Source organism: Ictidomys tridecemlineatus, chromosome 5 (assembly GCF_052094955.1).
Source record: "Ictidomys tridecemlineatus isolate mIctTri1 chromosome 5, mIctTri1.hap1, whole genome shotgun sequence".
Lineage (NCBI taxonomy): Eukaryota > Metazoa > Chordata > Mammalia > Rodentia > Sciuridae > Ictidomys > Ictidomys tridecemlineatus.
In genome coordinates, this window is record NC_135481.1 from 41,295,908 (window position 1) to 41,319,092 (window position 23,185).

At 33.5% G+C, this 23,185-nt stretch overlaps 1 protein-coding gene across 1 annotated transcript in view; it reads right to left on the bottom strand.

The window, feature by feature from the left end:
- Nucleotides 1–3,023: 3,023 nt before the first annotated feature.
- The window catches only part of Fam98b (family with sequence similarity 98 member B), a 30,549-nt gene continuing 10,387 nt past the window's right edge, over nucleotides 3,024–23,185 (bottom strand). The window contains exons 3-8 of the mRNA XM_021725698.3: nucleotides 22,972–23,106; nucleotides 18,697–18,875; nucleotides 16,213–16,293; nucleotides 15,189–15,305; nucleotides 7,103–7,270; nucleotides 3,024–3,795 (exon numbers count right to left, since the gene is read on the bottom strand). Coding sequence (XP_021581373.2) covers nucleotides 3,421–3,795; nucleotides 7,103–7,270; nucleotides 15,189–15,305; nucleotides 16,213–16,293; nucleotides 18,697–18,875; nucleotides 22,972–23,106 — 1,055 coding nt within the window. The 3' untranslated portion in view covers nucleotides 3,024–3,420. The remainder of the gene's footprint in view (nucleotides 3,796–7,102; nucleotides 7,271–15,188; nucleotides 15,306–16,212; nucleotides 16,294–18,696; nucleotides 18,876–22,971; nucleotides 23,107–23,185) is intronic.

Genomic DNA, 23,185 nt, shown 5'->3' on the forward strand with positions numbered 1-23,185 from the left:
TACTATACTCCACACTGAGATCACTCCCCTATGCTATTAAACAAACAATTTTCCTGAAAGGACAAGCAAAGCAACTAAACTTTCAGCTTGTGTTTTTTATGTCATGAAGAAGTAACTTTGGGGGCTGGAATCGTGGCTCAGAAATAGAGCACACACCTAGCATGCGAGAGGCACTGAGTTCCATTCTCAGCACCACATAAAGCAAAATAAAGATACTGTGTTCACTTATAACTAAAAAATAATTTTTTTTAAAAAAAAAGTAACTTTGGAGAAATATCCAACATTTTCCAACCATACCCAAATATTAAGTCTGTAATTTCTTAACATTAATGGAGACTACCTGAGGTTGTCATTTCTCTGTGGCTTTCATCTTTAATTTCACAGTTCCACCTCAACAAACTACCGAGCAAAAAAGATATCACTGGTAGAAGATGATTCAACCTAGTGTACAAACAAATTCATGCAATTTATTTGTGGTCATGATTCTTTACAGTGATTAGAAATAGTCAAGATTATTTTGTTAAGTTAATTTTGTTAAGTGGACCAATGGAGGTGTTTCAACCATTCAAATTCTACTGTGGAATGCATTCTGGTACATGTGGAGGGGGTTGTATTTATCATTTTGGCAATTAATAATATTTCATACAAAAGAATGAAATCATACTGACAACCTGACCCTGAGGAAAAGATTAAACTGCTACCAAAATTTTCTCTACCCTGTGCTCCTTACAAGGTATAGAAGTATCACTATCAAAATGTTGTCTAGCCACATACATTTTAGGCTGTCCTATATTTTGTCACAAATACAGGTAAATTTTTTTTAAATGCTGGTTTAAAATTTTTGTTTATTCTCTTTAATGAGGCAAGATTTCCAAGATCTACAAAACACAAGGAAATAGATTCAAAGAAAATACCTACTTCCCTTTTGAGAAGAGTTTATGAGTAATTGTGTGGTAATTACATATAGACAGAAAGTATGTTATTATATGGCCCATAGGAAAGGTCAATTCCTACTTTAATCCAGAAACTCCTAGTAAGATCATGTCCATAGGTGCTATTAGGTGCCACTGGTTGAACAAAGACAGGAAGAAAAAGGAAGGAGGAAGGAAAGTATAAAAATAGAAAAAAATGAAGCTGAGAACTAGTAATGAGGAGGTTCAAAAGAATTAAGTGGATGTATCAAAAAAGCTGTTAGATTTTAGGAAGCAGTGGAGTACCATTCATCTTATTCTACATTTGTACTTAACTCAATTTATAAAACATTTTTACATTAATGGCCTTTCACATTAAGGTCCTAAATCAGTTATACAAAAGAAACTTACAGATCAAAGATTATTAAGAAAATCCCATATTAAAAGAAAGAAGATGATGTTAGGGTCTAGAGGACTGAGCTTTTCATTCAATTGACATTCACAGCAATGTGAAAATAGGAGTTCCAGCTCTACTACAACTCCAGGAAAGGTGTTCAACTAAGAAAAGATTTATAGTGACTGCAACAGATAACCGAGCAACAGATAACCTATGAAGGTACAAAAAAATTTTGTAGAAGTTTATAAACTAATGCTTCTGCCATATTTACCATAAACCTTTAGTATTAAAAAAGTTAAAAATGGTTGTAAATCTTCTTTCCATATCAGTAACTAATGCTCCCAAAAAGAAAAGCAGCAGAAATGTAAAAGTTTTAAATGAACATTTTTTAAAACTAACTCTTTTGGAACATTTTACTCAAGTGGTCTTTTGCTTATATATATATACATTTTAAAGTATTTATTTTTGAGTTCATAGCTACTGATAATTGGTGTTTTCTTAATTAGGTAAAGCCTTTTTCCTTCAATTATAACAAATGAAACTAAGTCTCTTAATTAAATATAAACACAAAAAAAGCGTTAGTTTACAAATAACCAAAACTTTTGTATGTTTTTCTGTCCTGAACACATTCCTTCAAAGAGTTAGCTTGATAAATACATGTTGAAGACTACATCATACACAATATTTATGTTTAAAGATTTAATTAACATTATTTTAGATTTCACCAGAGGATTTACTGTAAAATAAATTATCAAACTTGCCAAATATCAAATACCATTTGCTCACTGGTAATTAAGCTATCGTTGAACTGGTTAGATCACAAGTTATTATATACAGGTATTGACCAGGAGCCCACACCGAAATTTTATAAGTGTGAGAAATTTTGTATGATCAGCTTTTTTCCTCCAATTCTTACACTAAGAGAAAAATACCAATCGCCTCTTAAACCCTCACAATAGGAGCTTTATAAATTTTCAACAAATTCATTGGTAAGTATGTCTTTATGAAACAACCTAAGCAAGTGGCAACTGGCTCATTCCTCATTTGACAATGAAGAGCAAATTAATCCTTGAGAGCTAAGGTCATTTCAATCCAAAACACCCCTGACCACAGTTTAAATTCATAACTCTCAATTCCTAAGACTTTGCTCTATTCACCAGACCACATATAGCTATTCTCTAATACTATGTTTCCCAAATTTAGCTATGAATCAGAATTATCAGTGAATGCCCTACCCGACCCCTGATCTACTGAAGCTGGAAATTACTGCCTTAATCCTGTGTGATACAGTTCAGTTGAATATCAGATTATCTAAAGCGAGGGCACAAACAATGAAAAGACCAATTCATAGGAAAAATTTTCACAACATTATGTAACATCTGTATGTATTTTTGTCCCTTCAAATAATTCTGACCTCAAGTTGTATCTTAGCTTAATTTCAAATAAAATCATACCAGTTTCAAATCCAACTAGAAAACAAAATCAAATATGCAAAGTAAAAAAAACCTAGGCTATCACTGTATTGTCTTGAGCAAAAAAAAAAAAAAAAACCTGGGCTTCAATTAATAGAACCTTAAACAGAAATGTGATCAGAAGAAATCTCATCCCATAAAAGAAAATACAGGAACAGAAGTATCAGTCCCTTTCCTACTTTGTAAAATAGAATTAACAAATATAAAACATCTACAGGAAAACAGATGAGGCAAGAGTCTATATTCTTTTCTATCACAGGCAGAATCATTTATGTGTTTCAATCCTGAACAAAATACAGGTTAACAATCTAATTTCAATCATGACAATAAAATACTTTCCATTTTCCAAGTTTGATGGTAATAAATATTTACACTTTTAAAAATATTTTTGTTCATTTTTGTTTTTTAAAAAGACACAACATGCTCAATAGTACACAGAATATGGAAAAAGTCATCACTTTGAGAGATCAATTGGTAGTATAAAACAATGTTCTTACACATTAACCAAATTCAAGAATGATTTCATCAGGGAATCTAACATGGTATTTTCTCCAAAGATAATAGTCAAATTTGTTATTTAGAATACTATGCCTAAAGTATCTAACAAGAAGTAAGCACTAATATCTAATTGTTGCAGTTTTTAATATCTTCTATATCCTCCACCACCACCTCCCCCTCCTCCATATGGATCTCCATAACCTCTCCCACCATAGCCCCCTCTTCCACCATAGCCTCCTCTTCCACCATAATCTCCCCTACCACCATAATCTCCCCTACCCTGGAAACCTCCTCTACCCCCACCTCCTCCACCACCTCCTCCCCACCCGCCTCCCCCACCCCCTCCCCAGCCACCTCTCCCACCCCCACCACCTCCTCTGCCACCACCTCCACCTCCACCACCCCAACCACCCCTTCCGCCACCATCTTGTCTCTTTTGCCAAGGGGGCATTTCAGGAGGTGGTGGTTCAATTTCATTCGGCCGTCCTCCCCTGTCAGGCACCCTTCCCATCAGCACCTGTGTGAAGAAATATTTTCTTTCAGTTTCTAGTATTTTAAAAGTTAAAACTTACATAAAGATTTCAAATAATACTAAAGTTACTGTTTCTAATAAAGAAATATAAGCCAAATATTTAACATGAAAGTATCAGACATGGAAGTATAAATTAATATTGAAAATATAAGTGTGATGTATGACAAATTCCTCAGAATGTGGTATTATTTTTAAAAAATCTGGGGGAGTATTTCTGAAATGTAAAGGCTTATTAATTTTCTCTTATTTAAATTTGTCTAACAAATTCTATAACAAATGTAGTATCTATCATGCTAAGAACTTTTTTAGTAAAAAAATTTTTCACATACATGAACTACATACCCTACATTTAACATTGATTTGGTAATACATTAACTGATAAAAGATTGTATTCCTAAGCACATTTTATTTCAACAAAGCATAATGTATAGAAGGTAACATGTAAATGTAAAGAAGTCAGAGTTGAATATAAGTATAACATCAGGCATCACAGCAGAGAGATGCAAGGATTCTCAATGAATTATTTCTTTCTTGTGAGAAACTTAAGCTCACTTACTTTTTTAATGACAGTAACTATAACATTACAGGCTGAACATCCCTACTCCTAAAATTCAAAAGGTGAAATACTCCAAAATCCAAAACTTTCTGAGCATCAACATGATGTTCACAAGTGGAAAATTCCATAATTGGTCTTATGTGATGGGTCACAGTCAACACATAGGTGCACTAAAAATATGGTATAAAATTCCCATTAGGCTATTTGTAACATGCATAGAAAACATAAATGAATTATGTGTTTAAACTTAGGTCCCATCTCCAAGCTACTGCATTACATATACGCAAATATTCCAAAATTCAAAAGAAATCCAAATCTGAAACACTTCTGTTCCCAAGCACTTTATATTCAGCCTATATAAGAAAAATAAAAAGTTGATATACTTCCTTAACTTATGCTTTGCAAAATCTTGAAGGACAAATCAGGGAATAATTTAAGTTCCTAACCTTCTCTAGAAGGTACGACACATGCCATGAGCAGAGAGAAAGACAGATAATTGAGGAGGGTGTCAATCACCCACCACAGCCAAGGGGAATTCAATAGCATCTTACTAACGCTTTTCAGAAAAAAAGCAAAATATATACTCTCTAACCAAAATGACCTATGAATCAGTTGCATCACTTCCACTGATACTCTAATCAAAGTGACTTTAAAAATATATGCGGTAAATGTGGGCTGGGGTTGTGGCTCAGGGGTGGGGTGCTTGCCTAGCACGTCCAAAGCCCTGGGGGTTCAATCCTAAAAACAAATAAAATAAAGGTATTGTGTCCAACTACAATTAAAAAAAAAAAATTATGGAGTAAATGAATGACAAAAATTACCACCACATCCTCATTTTGCAACAACGTTCTAAGTATGCAAACACTCTTTTAATGTCAGCAATAATATCCTAATCATCAAATAAAAAAAATAACCTTTTTTTGCTTGTTATTATCACTGGTCTCTCTAACCAAACATAATATGTTGGTGGGCATGTGGAGATGCTGCTCCAAGAAATGAACTTAAGGTTACCTCAACTAATCAGACTATAAACTCAGAAAAGACATGGGTAATCTTACTTAAAGAAGCAGAACTTAAATCCAGGAAGACTACATTTTGACTATAATCCAATGCAAGACATTAAGTAACATACTGAAGGAAAGAACATTTTCAGAATATAGAAGGGGATGATCTAAAATGGAAGCAGAGAGGCAAACATTGGTGATGCTTAACATAGCAATAATTAGCAAGTTGACTTTAAAAACAACTATCCCCAAGGTTGGGGGTCTAGCTCAGTGGTAGAGCATTTGCCTTGCATGCTCAATGCCCTGGGTTGGATCCCTAGCATAGAGGAAAGGAAAGGAAAGATAAGGGAGAATGGGGGAGGGAGATGAAGGGGAAGGAGTAGGAAAGAAATAAGTCCCCTCAACAAGATATCCTATCTCAAACTGTACTAAAAAACAATGCCTTAAAATTATCCACATCTCTTTTGATTTTTTGCTCTTTTGTAATAAAGTCTGCCATGGACTTCTCTACCTAAACAAAGAAGACATACTAGTTAGCTGATATAAACATTCTAAATTAGTTTACTGTTACTGCCACTGTAACGAGGGGGGGGGGGAAACACCTCAGTGTCCTTGGGCTTGTTTAATTTAAGACCACTATCAGAGAAATGAATCTGTACTTCGAATCAGGAAATAGAAGCTCAAAGAGATTCAGTAATTTGCTATGGTAGCAATTCCTCTAAATTAAGGCTAGAGCTAAGGTGTTTACCCAGATTAGTATAACTCTAAAACATATGCTCATCTTCCCTTTATATCAGAGATATAAAGAGTTAAAATATCAGTCATAAAGAAGAATGAAATTATGGCATTTGCGGGTAAATAGATGTAACTAGAGACTATCATACTAAGTGAAATAAGCCAATCCCCCAAAACAAAGGCAAAATGTTCTCTCTGATTCGTGAATGCTAACACAAAATAAGTTGTGGGGAGGGACAGAATTTCATTGAATTAGACAAAAATGAAAGGAAGGGAGGTAGAATAGGAATAGGAAAGACATTAGAATGAATCAGACATAATTTTCGTATGTTCATATATGAATACATGATCAGTATAATTCTACATCACGTACAGTCACAAGAATGGGAAGTTATACTCCATGTATGTATAATATGTCAAAAATATATTCTATTGTCATGTATATTTAAAAAGAACACATTTTTAAAATCCCCCTAAAAAAAAAAAAAAAAAAACAAGTACCTGGAACAAATTCCTTCAAATTCTTACCAAAAAACAAAAAACTTCACACTGGATATAAAGCAAATAATTCTTGCTAAAGCTACTGATAAAAGCAATTCTTAATTACTTAGATTGAAATAAAATTTTGATTTAATTTATGAATACAAAAATTCAAATAAATAATACACATTAAAAAGCACAATTAAGCCAACATGGACTTAAGCTCCTCCATGCTCTTTTCTGTTTCACAAAAAAACACAAAAGAAAAATGGGGGCTGGGGTTATGGCTCAGTGGTAGAGTACTCGCCTAGCACATGTGAGGCCCTGGGTTCGAGCCTCAGCACCACATATAAATAAATAAAATTAAAATGAGAAAATCTCTCAGGTCTTTAATATAAACAAATACCTTTAAAAAGTTTAAAAAAAAAAAGAAAAAGAAAAATGAACCAAACTGTGTAAAAATGTCAAACAAGAATATGATAAATTTACTCTCCACTATGTTGAAAGAAAAACCAACCTTATTAATGGCACACGCTGTCTTTTCCCGGCTGGAGCCACTACTTGTCCTAATGATCTTAGATAGATCTTCTCGAGCAGCAAGTAGATGTGCCAGCGTAATTGTTGTCTTAGGTGATAAAGCATAACGTTTGGGCTGGTAAATTCTTGCTATGTTATCTGTTTTGACCTAAATGACAAAGGATAGAGAAAAAGTGAACAAAAGTAAAGTTTAATGAAAGAGCAATGTAATAGCAGTCACAAACTTCAGAAAAGAAAAAGATTAAAAAACAAATAGGAAAGAGCAAAGGAATTCAAATATCTGATAATTTATATGTGAAAGGAAAAAATAGACGAACAGATGCTAAAAGAATATATAAATACCAGCAACAACTCACAAAGAAATATAACACGAAATGATTCTATTCATATTAATAAAAAAATCTAAAAATTTTACCAAAAAAAAAAAAAAAACACAAAAAAACCAAGTACAGAACTTAAAAACAAACAAACAGCAAAAAAAAAAAACTTCAGTAAATCTTGCAAAAACAAAAGGAAAACTTGAATAAATGGTGAGAAATATCAACTTTCTGGGTGGAGACAGTGAATATTCATGTTAACTTTCTCTCAAATTAACCTATAAATTTAGACTTACTATAATCCCATTAGAATGGTTTGGGGAAGGATGAAAAAAAAAAAAATAAAAGTGGCACATGCCTATAATCCCAGCAACTGAGGGGGTTTCGGGAGGCTGGGACAGGAAGATCCCAAGTTCATGGCCAGCCACAGCAACTTAGCAAGGCCCTAAGCAACTTAGTGAGACTTTGTCTCAAAATAAAGAAAAAAAAAAAAAAAGGTTTGGATATAACTCAGTAGTAAACTGCCCCTGAGTTAAATCCTCAGTACAAAAAAAAAAAAAAAAATCCAGAAACTAAATACGTTAAGAATGACTTGAACAATTTTGAAAGAATCCTACAAGATATTAATATAAAATTATCATTGTCCATTTACTAATAAAGGGCTGACATTTAGCCAGACAGAGTGGTGCACACCTATAATCCCAGAGGCAGGATGATTCAAGTTTGAGGTCAGCCTCAGCAACTTAATGAGGCAAGCATCTTAGTTGAGAGACCCTACATCAAAATTTAAAAAATAAAGGGGATGTAGCTCAGTGGCAAAGCTCCCTTAGGTTCAATCTCTAGAACAAAAATTTTTTTTTAAAAAAAGCTAAATATTCCAGGATATTGTTCACTTAGGCATGATTTCTTCAATCTTCAAAACATCCCTTTAGAGTGGTTGATTTTTAATATCCCCTTCTGCAGACAGGGGGGAAAAAATAAGCTTAGAAATGTTAGTTACTATTCCAAAACCACAGAGAGGAATACCAGTTTTGTCCATTTACTAATAAAAGTCAAATGACGCTGAAGCACAAGTTTATAGAGACAGTATACTATCCTACCTCAGTTGAAAAGAAACAACTGATATTGAGGGCCCCATAGACATATGAATATATTTACATAAATGATAAAGGAGGCATCAGAGATTCACAAGAAGTGAGAGATTTTTTAAATAGTGCTCCAATAAGGAATTAACTATTAATTATTTATTAAAACATTATTAATAACAATAAGGCATATCAAATACCAAAGAGAATTCTGAAGTGAATAGTTAACTGCTTGAAGTTTTAGCTTAAAAACTTAACCCTATTATAAAGATTAAAATTTCTACACATCAAAAGGTATAAAACAAATCAACAGACAATGGGGAAAATATTTTTAACAAAGCAACTAACAAAACTTCCTTAACATATAAAAAGTTCAGTCAAGAGGAAAACAGGAAGACTCTGAGGGGATGGGGGGAGATAGGAAAAAAAGAGGAAATTCAAGTGTCTAATATTCTTACCAAAAAAAATTCAACTTTTTTCATTTTTGTTAATATGGGAAAAAATATAAAACAATAAATAAATTATGGCAATTTCACATGACAAAATACAATACCAACATAAACAGGACACCAAAAGGACTTAAGTTCTTTTACATGTTACAACATGGGCAAACCTTAAAAACATTATCCCTAGTAAAAGCAGCCAGACACAAAAGGGCACATGTCATGTTCCATTTACGTGAAATCTTCAGAATAGGTAAATTGGAGACAGAAAATACATTATAAAAATGGCTGCCAGGAAATGGAGATGGGGTGTTGGGAATAACTGCTAATGGATACTTATTCATTTGGGGCAATGCACATTTTCTGGAATTAGTGGTAATGGTTATATAACAAAGTGAACATACTAAATACCAGTATACTGTACATTTTTAAATAATACATTTTATGTTATGTGATAAAAATTAATTTTAAAAAGGGTACTGAAGTAGAGTATTTAGTAATATGGGCAATGGTTACAATATATTTAGTGAAAAAGGCAAACTATAAAATTACACTCATATTATTACTTCAATACTAGCAAAATAAAAGAAACTAGATTAATCTTACTAATAACTGAGTATAATCTTCGAAGGTGAACCCAGAGTATGACTCAAAAGCCTTAAAATCATGAATTTTTTTAAACAAGAAATTCCACTTTTAGGAATATATCATTTAGCTGCCAAGGATTTTAGTAAAGGGTCAAACAGACAAAGTAAGAGGAAGCCTTAATGTGTAGTATATCAATATGACAAAATACTCTGTAGAAATTTAAACTGTTATAGAACAATATTTGATGACAGCCACAATATCAGACATATTTTTCTATCATAATAATAAAGAAAAAATGATAAAGATGTACTAAATTTAACAAGAAAACAAAACTTAGGGTATATACACACATAATCAAACCAAAAAGACTTAATTAAAAGGCCAAAAATTATCTACAGATAGCCAAGGTAAAATATATATTTTTTAAATCTCCTAGACTGAGGAAAAGACCAAATTTTAAAAAAAAAAACCTCCCCCCATCCTAATATATGATATATGATGAAAAAGAAACAAGATCAGAAGATATAGCAACATATTTCCTAAAGGCACATTTGCTCAAAGCCTCTGTTTAAGGCCAGTAAAGGATCAACATGCCTATGTATCCATGTCACTCTGAATGTTCAAAGAAAAGAATGTATCAAAATTCACTTGTGGGCTGGTGTGGTAGCTCAGTGGTAGAGTGCTCTCGCCTCCCTCATGTGAGGCACTGGTTTTGATCCTTAACACCACATTAAAATAATAAAGTTATTGTGTTCATCTACAACTTAAAAAATATTTTTAAAAAACTCATTTGTTTAAGATTTCTCTATAAATATTAAAGCCAACATTAAAAATATCCTTCAAGTTGTTTAATGAGGCAAGTTTCATGTAACTACCTTTCACAATTTGCCTCATATTTCTAAATTCCTTTTTCTCATAAAAATTCTATAAGGTTAAACTACAGACCCAACATATATATAATAGCTCTTAAGTTGCCGGAGGTTAGTAAAAACTGGTACTTCTCACATAGCTGAACTGTTTTTCTTGAGGTCAACAATTATATACACTTCTTTGATAATTCACAGCCTTCAGGGTATATGAGCTTCTTGCAAACAGTTACTCCAATAACATGTACAGACACATCCAAGAGTTTATCCAGGTACACATGTAGAAAAGAATTAAACTTTAACCACCTGAGAAGCTGAGTAGGAATTATAGAAACAGAAATCTTCTACAAACATCTATACCTAATTATAGAGAATCTGATATGCCTATCCACATCAGGTATATCACAGTGCTTGACATTTGACATACACAAGGTACTGCATTATTACTGAAAAAAAAAATACATGGATGATAGCTTTCAGCTCTGCCTTATAGATATTCTACTACTATGCTTAAAAAAAAAAAAGTTATCTGAGCCAGGTGTGGTGGCGCACGCCTGTAATCCCAGCAGCTCAGGAGGCTGAGACAGAGGATCATGAGTTCAAAGCCAGCCTCAGCAATGGAGAGGCACTAAGCCAACTCATTGAGACCCTGTCTCTAAATAAATAGGGCTGGGGATGTGGCTCAGTGAGTTTAATCCCCAGTACCCAAAAAAAAAAAAAAAAAGTTATCTGAAATAATATTTTGTACCAAGAACTCTTCACTTTCCTTTATCTGTCTCCCAGGTGTTTGGAAATACTCTATGTAAGATATATAAAGGAAGATTTATAGATAAATAAGTGAGTCAGAATGAATACACTAAATATAAAAAGAGACACACATCTTATAGCAAAGAGAATAAAAGGGATATAGAGAGTGGGAAACCAACATCACAGAAAACTACTCCAATCCCTACTTCCATGCTGCTATCCCTCCCTCCCTGACCAAAAAGGGGGGGGGGGATGTATAAGGTAAAATGAAGTTTCCTTTCTTGTAAAAAAAAAAAAAAAAAAAAATGGGCAGCTACAAAGACATGCTAAAGTCAAAAGTGCCACGGCACAGCAGCCAGCTTCAAAGCCTGATGTTAATAATCCTTATCAATGACTAAGTTTCCAATCTGATCTTCTGTTCCTCTTTCTTATGGACAACCGAGGACCACCATCCAGCTGAAAAAAGTCACCAGTATGAGATCAAAAGGGGAAAAAAATGAAAAAAAAATCACCCTGGAGGAAATTGAAGGCAAAATAATAATAACAAAAACTCCAAAATAAAAAAAGTTCTCACCTGCATTCAAGAAGCCAGTACATTCAAAAATAAGAAAAAAAATTTTTTAATAAAACCCCGAGGGCTGGGACTGTGTCTCAGTGGTAGAGCACTTACCTAGCATATGTGAGGCACTGATTTGAGCCTCAGCACCACATAAAGATAAATAAAGGTACTGTCCATCTATAACTAAACAATAAAGATATTTAAAAAAACCCAAAGAATCAAAAAAGAATTTATGACAATTTAAAAACGATGGTAGAAACAAAAATTCAATACTAGGTATAAAATAAAATTGAAAAGATTTCCAATAAGTAAATCAAAAAGGAAGTGAAAGAAAATGAGAGAGAAAATAAAGCATCTTAAGCAGATCTACCAGATGTTCACTATCTGACTAATAAGAATTTCAGAGAATAAAAGGGAAGAAATTAATACAGAATACATAAAAGCTAAAAGAATCTACAGATTGAAATGCCTAGCTAGTGTTTGGTGTAATGAATAAAAAAAGATTCAAACCAACATACATTATAAAATTTCATAACTGCATAAATGAAGAGCCCAAGAGTCTGGAGAAAAATAAAAGGATACAAACAACAGCAAATGACATTGGTTTTCATAACAGCAGTACCAAGTTCTTGAAAAAACTGAAATAATGCCTTCAATATTCTTAGACAAAAATTTTTTTATTTTTCAATTTTATATATATATATATATATATATATATATATATTCATCAAAAAAATCAAATGTGATGGCAGAACAAACATTTTCAGAATTTGGGATTCAGAAAAATCATGTCCTATACACTCTGTATTAACAAGTTGTTTGTAAATTTACTATGGCAAAATGAGGGAGTGAGAGAGTGAGGGAGTGAGGGAGTGATCAGTGAAATAGCAGGTCATGAGGTCCAGAAAACAGAGGAGCAGCCAAAGATAGCCATATAAACAGATGAGCTTGCAATAAGAGGACACAAGTTTCTGGGAGACAAAAATATAACAGAAATACTAAATACTCATTAAAAGACTTAATTTTTATAAGTATTCTTACGATGAAAAAAAGCTACCACCATTTTGTAGAAATATAATGCATGAAAAATAAAATTCAATTAAAAAAATTAGACATCTGTATATCCTTATCCACAGAACCTGGGAATATTACCTTGTAGATGCAGATACAATTAAGACAAGCATCTTAAGATGGAAAAATTAATCTGTATTATAATCACAAATATCCTTTAAAAGAGAGACAGAAGTGTATCAGAGACAGAAGGTGATTCAAGAACAGAAGCAGAGACAGAGAGAAAGACTAGAAGATCAGATTCTGCTACTTGCTTTGAGACAGATTAGGGTGAAAGCCACACTATGCAGGTGGCATGTAAAAGCCAGGCAATGTAAGGAAACAGATTCTCCACTAAAACAACCAGGAGGTCTGCAATCCTGTAAATACCTTCATTTTAGAACTTCTGGTCTCCAGAACTGTAATAGTTTGTGTTATTTCAGCTACTAAGTTTATGACAATTTGTTATAGCAGCTGTAGAAAACTAACACTCTACATGGAGAGAGAGAGACTGCCAAGAACCAAGAGGAGAATGGAAGTACTACAACAGAGTCAGGACACATACACAATCATCTTGGTCATTCCAGGCCAGGTATTAGATGAAAGAAGCTACATGTATTAGTTTTGTGTGGCTATAACAAAATACCTGAGAATGGATAAAGCATAAAGAAGGTTATTAGGTTCACAATTCTGGTGAGTAGAGAGTCCAAACAGCATTGCCCCCCCCCCAGCTATATCACAACATGGCAAATAAGCCAAATGGAAATAGCTGTGTGCAGAGGGACCAAGTACACGGGGTGGCCTTGCTTTACAACAACCCATTCTCACAAAAATGAATTCACTTCTGCAAGACCAAACGCACTCACGACCAGCACTAATCCATTCAAGAGGGTGGATAATCTAATTACTTTCCACTAGGTTCCACTTCTTCTTCTTTTTTTTTAATATTTTCTTAGTTGTCAATGGGCTTAATTTATTTATATGTGGTGCTGAGAATCGAAACCAGTGCCTCACACATGATAGCCAAGTATTCTACCACTGAGCTACAACACCAGCCCTACTAGGTCCCACTTCTTAAAGGTTTCATTATCTTAACACCACCACACTGGGGATCAAGATGCCAGCACATGCCCACTTGGGGGGCAAACCATATCCAAAACAAAGCCCTGCATAAGCAGCCCCAACTGATATTAACACAAAACAGAAGAACTACACACTTAATTCAAAAAATGAAAATAATACCTGAACTTCACTTGCATCAAGTAACAGGCACCAACCAGATTTACCCTTCGACATGAAATAATTTTTTAAAACTGGGTAATTCATATGTACAAATGACTTTCAGATAGTGGACAACAAGGAGTCTAGAATGGTGATCCTTGAAAGAAGGTAAGTTCTATTATTGTCCCTGTTTACTGCCTGGAAAGTATCCAGGCTGTGATGCAAGTTAGGTTAGGGATATTTTAATCGGCTTTTTCACTGCTATGACCAAAAGATCTGACAAGAATTTTAAAGGAGGAGACTTTTATTTGGGGGCTCATAGTTTCAGAGGTTTCAGTCCACAGATGGCCAATTCCATTCTTTGGGGCCCAAGGGCAGGTAGAATCTCATGATGGAAGGGTGTAGCAAAGGAAAACAGCTCAGAACATGGCATCAGAAAGCAGAGAGAAAGAGCTCTCTTGACCAGGGGCAAAATAAATACCCCAAAGACCCACTTCCTTCAGTTATACCCTACCTGCTACAGTTACCACTCAGTTAATCTCTGTCAGGGGACCCAGACACTGATCAGGTTAAGGTTTTCATAACTTGATCATATTAGCTCTAAACTTTATTGCATTGTCTCACAGGTGAACTTCTGGAGAACACCTAATATCTAAACCATAATAGGGAGGATCCCAAACTAAATCTTGAATACAAATTAAACACCTAAAATGTGAGTGATGGGAGACAAGCTTTCTAAAAAGCTTTCTGAAGGGATTCATAAATGGGAATTCCCCTCTCCTGAAACCTCCTTTTCAAATGGAACACATCCCCCACCTACCCAGTTTTAAGACACTTTTAAGAACTGTTCAGGCATCAGTACGATCTGTCCTGTTTCTATATTCTACTTTCTTAATAAGTTACTAATTATCTCATAGGATGCCTCCTTTGCAATGGCATATTCTGACATAAATCACACCATCTATGAATTTAAAACAAATATGAAAGCCTGTGGAAAAATTAAGTTTTTGCAAACAGGAATTTGTGCGAGACTAGGATCATTTTATATAAGAGACCAGTAGTTGACCTAGACATGTGGTTCAGATTAGTGATAAGGAACAAATGTGGTACAGTTGCATAATAGCAAACAAGATCTTGAAGAGCTGTCACAGGATACCACCTACAGGATACAAATGGGAAAACAGCCTTACCTTTGCTCTATCAGACCATCCAAAGGACTGCACTGTCACATCTAAACGTTTCATTAACATGCGGCGGCGGCATTCATATTCACAGGAAAGGGCATCATTAATTCTTTCCAGTTGTTCCTAAGGAATTTGGAACAAAAACCATAAACTTCAGACTCATTCTACACAGAAACCTAAGAATTAAGTACTTCCTACTAATTTAAAATATACTATACTTAACCATTTTCTAATTCCCTTTAGACTTTATAGTGAATTATTTAAATAATGAACATCTAATAGAACATTTATGATATTAGAAGATATTAAACAAGTTTATCTTCAATTAAACATATTAAGTAAAAACTCTAGTTTCCATGTAGTATGTCCAATATAGAAAAAATATACCAGTAATTTCTCTTCTCATTAGCTTTAAAAATATTGTCTTTTTGAAATCATAACTACACTAACAGATTGGGCAATTTCAATATTCTTGACCAGGTATGTTTTCACTTAATAATTTGACTGAAGAAATGTTTATATATATTACTCTAGAATATCAATCCATTTTAATTCTCCAAAATAACATGCATGCTATGCATTGTAAAACCTGAATGTCCATTCATAAAATTAAGTCATTATATGGTTCATATATTATTTGTCCCCCACAAAGTTTCCTGTGTTGGAGACTTTGTCTGAAGGTTGGCAGTACTGGGAAGCAGTAAGAGAATTAAAAAATAGGGCCTAGTAAACGATCCTTAGGTCAACTGGGGTTGCCTCTGAAAGGGACTGTGGGACCCCAGCCTCTCCGGCTTCCTGTTTGACAATGTGATATCTCCCTTCAACCATCCTTGCAATCATTAGGTTACAAAGCCAAGAGGCAGCCCTTGCAAGAGCCTACACCATGCTGTCTGGACATTCGGGCTCTAAGACTGAGATAGATAAAGCTCTTTTCTTTATAAAGTTATTCTGACTTAAGTATTTCAATGTAGTAACAAAAAATTAACTAATATAATCATATGCACCAAACTAATAAGAAAGGAAGATTTACCGCCTGTTCTGGACTTAAATCAATTTTTAGCAGTGGTTTTCCCACATGATTTTTCTGGACTTTAGAGAGAATATCCTTTACCTAAAAGTAAATTAAAAAAATTGTGAAAATGTATATACCTAATTTAAAAACAAGCTTATTCTGGTTTGAGTGTTGTTTTGAACATTAGAGAATAAATAAAATGTTAAAGTGATATAATTAAAATACACCTTCACAAATCAGGAAAGAGTACCATTACTATCTTTTTCAAATAAGCACCAGTTATATTGATTCAAGTTACAGAAGATCTTTCTAATAAGAAGAAATAGTGTACAGAGACTAAGGTACCTATTAAAGGGTTCTACTATGAGAAATTGGGTCTTATGTGAAATAATTTTGGAGTTTCTTCTTAAGATGGCAATCTCTTACTTCCTGGTAAATTCTCTAAGAGGATACTTACACATTTAACAAGCATACTGATTTTTCTCAAATACTATGTGCACATTCTAATTGTATTTATTCTGGTTTCATTGTTCAGCAAGACAATATAAAAATGTCAATTATTGTCACCACATACACATTTTCATTACTTTTGCAAAGTCACTGATTTAAATTACTTAAAACATTTATTTTGGTAAGCAAGATATTTGGCATTTACTTTTTCTTTAGTAGTATCAGGAGCTATCCAATAATAATAATCTATCCTGAATAAAACGACCACATAATGACAGCCTAAGTAGGCTCACCTTCCTAACTAGAGAATCTTTCACTAGCTAAAGAAAATGTTTCAAAAATAAATGAAATATTTAAAGTTTCTTAATTATAAGGTAGTAACAGAAGATAATCAGGATTATCTTCAGATTTTAAGGAGAATGAAGCTTATTTAATTAATGTTGGGGGCACTCCTGAAGAAAAATAATTCAAAATCACATTGGAAGATGGGGTAGTAATAGGAAATGACTGTAAATGAACATGAGGTTTCTTTTCACAGTGATGGAAATGTTCTAAAATTAGATTTTAGAGATGGCTGTACAATCTGGTAAATATACTAAAATTCATTGATTATATATTTAAGATGAAATGAATTTCATGACATGCAAATTATATCTAGAAAGTCATATTTTAAATTAGCTTAAAAAGTACCTATGCAAATGAGACCCCAGAGTTTAAGCTTCACTAGCTTAGTAGCAATCTACCTTTATACCAATGATATTGACCTGATCTTTACATATCTTATGGAATTAACTTATTTTCTTAAAATATATCATTTCTACAAATTCCAATCATGGTAAGTAATGTCAATTTTATGTTATTTTATACATTATCTATTTATTTTTGTACTGGGGGTTGAACCCAGGGGCACCTAACCACTGAGCAATATTCCCAGCCCTTTTTTATTTTGAGACAGGGTCTCACAATGTTACCTAGGACCTTGCTTGGCTAGCCTTGAACTTTTGATCCTCCTACCTTAGACTTGCAAGTCACTGGGATTAAGGCAAGCACCAGGTTTTAACTCCTCACTCCAGAGGGATTCTGAATGCACACATATAGTTTCCTACATGTAGCCACTCTTGGATATTCACATTCCTTGTTATGGAGTGAGTGAAGATCATAGTCTCTGGAAAGTGACTACATATGTTCAAACCTCAGGTTTTTACCATTACTTGGAAACTTGCTTATTTAAATTATTAAATCTTTCAATACCTCAGTTTTTTCCCATAGAGGTTATTATCTCATGTGTAATATGAGAATTAGATGAGTTATACATATAAGCATTTAGAACAGTAAATTATACCTATTTGCTGTTATACCTTTGAGCAGCTTTAGATTGTATTGTAAAAATTTTTCCCCCAATGATAATAAGTTGTCTTCTGGGCACACATCACAGATAGAAGAAAGAAAATAGAGAAATTTTTAGTTTTAATAGGAAGTGAGTGGTATAGGAAGCCTTTTTAGGTAAATAGCCCAGAAGACCATTATAAGGGAAAAAGCATGAGGTATGAGATTTGTACTTGTCTTTAACTATTCTGTCAGAATACTTATTTATGCATTCATTATGTAATACTCACTTACTAAACACTTGTCAACAAAAAAAAACTTTTTACTCAGAGCCAAAGAAACCCCACTGTAACATCCACTGGGAAAAAAAGTTTAGTTTCTCTTTTGACTTTACAGAAAAACTATCCTTCTTTCATTATACTGTATTATATCACCGATTAGTAACAGAATCTTTAAATTTGAAAAGTTATTTCTATTATGGCAAACTCTAGCCAAGCCTAACAGCACTCACATGTTAAGATCTGATTCTTAAATATTAGCCATAGGCAAATTAAGTCACCTGGACATTAAGTCCAAATCCAAAATTTAGTTTACACGAAGACAAATTTGTCTTGAAATGATAATGTATATTTTACTCTTAAAGGAAAGGCTTTCATTTTAATTCAGCATTTATATGTTACTATTTAGCTAAATTTGGAGAAAATAAAAATAAAACAAATACAATACCTTTGATTCCACTTGGTTTAGCATAAGTGGAATGTCGGAAGTGGTTGACTTGGGAACACCAAGAGAATCACATATAACTTGAACTTCCTGATAAATTTCACTGTTTTTATCTAACTGAGAACTTTTACGTTTCTTCTTCTGCAATATCTGTGAAGCTTGAAGTTCTGTACTTAAAAATACTATAACAAAAAAAGGTTAAAACAAATGCTATTATCTGCACCAAATATCTTAAATAAAATAAGTATCAACAATACCAAAACCAATATTCCCTTACAAAGAACCAAAGAGCAATACCAACATTTGCAGAACACAGTAAACTGTGTTAAGGCAGCGGAGGTGAATGGGACACAACTTACCTAAAGCTACATAAAATACTCTTTCAAATTTATACTGTACTTTAAATGGCTAATTGTTTTTCACATTGGAGAAGCCTGAGCAGCTCCCTCTAGAGTCAAGCATACAAGGCTCCAGGTCCCTCCAAAGGAGAAGCTTCATTTTTCATCTATTTTACCTGTAAAAATTTACTCTAAGACTTAGTTTGAATAAATGAATGAGTAAAAAAAAGGGGGGGGGGCACTAAAAATAAAAATGAAAATGAATTTATTTAATACCATCAAGTAAAAGAGGAATGAATTAATGACTTATTATATTCTCCTTGATTTTGCACTAGCTGGCTGCAGTTCAATTTTAATTAATACAGTAAATGATCTATAATGCTTTTTCAATGTACCTACACATTTTGTTCTGAGTCAGGCACAGTGTATACAATGGAGTTGCAACATCAGAAAGACTGCTACCCTTAAAGCGTTTAAAATCCAGTAGAAAAGACCTACCAAAAAATTAAGAATGTATGAGACTTTACTAACACATTCTCTTATGACAAAGCACTGGGCTAGGAGAGAATGTGTAGCTCTAACTCACCTATACATGGAGGGAACAATGTGAGTCAGGAAAGAGCACACGAAGCTGTTCACAACTCCCTCTCCTTTCACTATTCTATTCTATTCTTTCAAAAGCCATTTTTAAAAAAATTACTAAAAAATCTTTGATGGATAGTCTTATTTTAAATTAACTTTTCACTACAACAGTTATGATATTGTTTTTGTCCTTAGTTAAAATTGACAATACACAAAAGCCACAATTTAATATAGCAGTTTCAAATTCAGCTGAGAACACAATATCTAGGAAACTGTATAAAAAGTATAGATACCAGGATCCCATCCTCAGAGATTCTAAATGAACAGAGATGAAGCAGCAGTTGGGACATCTGTGTAGTTTGTTTTAGAGTCAAGGTGACTCTCATGGAGAGAGAAAAAACACTAATTTTCTATGCAATCTACATATTACAGTCTAAAGAGCCAAATACCAAAAGGTTATAACCAGTATCTACCATACTTCATTGATGAGGACTACACTAAGGACCCTCTGATTTAAAAACCTCATTAAAAGAGACTACTAGTTCTTCAAAAATGTATCTTTGAAAGTCTGCATTTGTTCTGCAGAAGCATGCTCTAAGCAATAGTTCAATCAAGAGTTTAGTCAAGACTAACCTATGCAGAGTATAAACAATACAGGGAAAAGTAAGTTGTCTTCTCACCACAGTAAATTATGCATGTTCTATGTTGCTTTTTACTACCAATGTATCTCAGAGATTTCTCCATAAAAGCACATTTGATCTATTTTCATTTTTCCTAACGACTAGATTGTGATATCACTGCATAAATACACCATCCCCATTTAACTATTTGTGGACACTCTGGTTTCCAGTCTTCTTAGTATCACAATGTTGTAATAAACATCCTTTTCATTTATCTTTCAATATTTAGGGCATTAGATATGTATTCAGAGACAATGAATTACCAGGTCAAAGAAAGGTGAGTTTTTAACTATGATTTTGAAAAGCTGTCCTCCTAAGAGGCTACACCAGTTATTTGACCCCCATAGCATGTCTACAGTATATAAGAATTTGTTATCCTACACACTTGTATTATTTTATTTTTATAATGCCTTGATTTTGAAAAACATTGTGCATCTTTTCACTTTATATGCAATTTTAAAATTCTTTTTCTTGCAGGGTGTGATGGCACATGCCTGTAATCCAAAGAGGCTAAGGCAGGAGGATTGCGAGTTCAAAGCCAGACTCAGCAACTTAGCAAGGCCCTAAGCAACACAGCAAGACCCTGTCTCTAAATAAAATATCTTAAAAAGGGTTGGGGATGTGGCTCAGTGGTTGAGTGCCCCTGGGTTCAATTCCCAGTACAAAAAAATTTTTTTTTCTTTAGAATACATGTTCACGGGCTGGAGATGTGGCTCAGCGGTAGCGCGCTCGCCTGGCATGCGTGCGGCCCGGGTTCGATCCTCAGCACCACATACCAACAAAGATGTTGTGTCCGCCAAGAATTAAAAAATAAATATTAAAAATTCTCTCTCTCTCTCTCTCTCTCTCTCCTCTCTCACTCTCTCTTAAAAAAAAAAAAAAAGATTTCTAGAATACATGTTCACGTCTTATATACTTCATACATTTTTCTAGTGAAGTTCTCATGTTTTCCTCTTGATTCATTAAAGCTTTTCCCATAGGAAGGAATTTAGCCCTTTTTATTTTAAACACACTACAAACATTCCAGGAGCAATAGCAAGATTATTATATGACTAAATATGATTCAAACAGCTAACTATAACTACACTTCAGTTAAACTAAAGATAAAGAGTAAATTTTGGTAAGACTGTGAATTGATTTCTGAAGCAAAATATGGCAATATAACTAGACAAAAGATTTTTTTTAATGTTCATAGTCTTTGTCTAAGTAAAAGTAACCAGAAACACAAATTGTTTTAAAACAGAAAAAAAAAAATTCAAATACCTCCAAACTTGAAATCTATTAACTAAAAATATTATGCCAATAAAAAGTAATAGAGTTAATTTAAATCAATTTGATAAAAAAAAAATAAGCTGGGCATAGTAGAGTACACATGTAATCCCAGCTACCTGGGAGGCTGAGGCAGGAAGATTACAAGTTCAAAGCCAACAGGAACACTTGCCTAGCATGCACAAGGTCCTGGATTCAATCAACAGTACCAAAAAATAATAACAACAGGAAGTGAGGGGGAAATGAAGAGTAGAATAATACATTAAATGAGGGGAAGAAGAAAAGGAACTGCATCTGTAACAGTTTCTCAATCATTCCTGTGTGTGTGTGTATATGTGTATATGTGTGTGTGTATACACACACACACAAGAAAAGGGGAAAGAAAATACACCAAAAAGTGGCAAGGCACAGTGACATAAGCCTGTAATCCCAGCATCTTCGGAGGTTGAGGCAGGAGGATTGAGAGTTCAAATCCAATTTCAGCAAAAGCAAGGCACTAAGCAACTCAATGAGACCCTGTCTCTAAAATACAAAATAGGGTTGGGGATGTGGCTCTGTGGTCAAATGCCCCTGAGTTCATTCCCCAGTACCCGCCCCCTCAAAAGAAAATACACCAAAAGTATTCATAATTCTCCCTAGGTAGTAAAGTTATAAATTATTTTCTTCTTTACAATTTTGTCTACTTTCTAAGACTTATACCATCAGCATGTAAGTTTAAAACTTTACCATTTTAACCATTTTTAGGCATACAGCTCTGTAACAATAAGCATATTTATATTATTGCATTGCCATTATCCCATTAATCTCCAGAACTTTTTCATCTTCCCCAGTGAAACTTGGTATCCATAAACATTAACATCCCATCACATTCCTCCTGAGCATATATTTTTATAATCAAAAAGGACTATACAAACTTTTCTTAAAAAAACAAAACAAAACACCAACATCTTCCTGGTGCCTATAACAGTTTTTGGTACAAGAGTAGGTGATCAATAAATGTTTTTGAACAGATTATCATTCAATGCCTATCACTAAAATGAGATCTCATAATCTCTTTAACAGTCTAGTTCCCAGAGTTTTAAATTAAATAGGACCTTGGAGATCACCAACTTTACACATCTAGTCATAAATGCTAAGAGAGGAATAAGGTGAAGGAAATAAAAGTACAAACATAGGGCATTCTATATTAACCATAACATCCCAAGTGTTAGAGGATATACTCATAGAATTTACTTAAATTTATTTATGCAAACATCTGAGACAGCATCATATTTTAAGTCAAATACTAAAATATTTTCAACAGATAAAATGAGTAATATTTCATTAATGAAACTGCATAAATTTTGGCTTGAAAATAACAAAACCAGATCAAACACATGCATTTAAATGTCCAAGGAAATATAACTTACAGAGAAGTTTCAAACAGTCATCCTTGTTTTTTAAACGGTCTTTAATATCTCCTGATATGAGAACAGAATATGGACATGCCATTTCTTTTAAAAAACCACTTATCTCAAGTTGGAAGCTCTCTAGGTCATCTCTCCCTTTAAAAAAGAAAAATCATAATACATTTACTAAGTACTTACCATATAATCCAATACTATGAAATCTACCTCATTAATT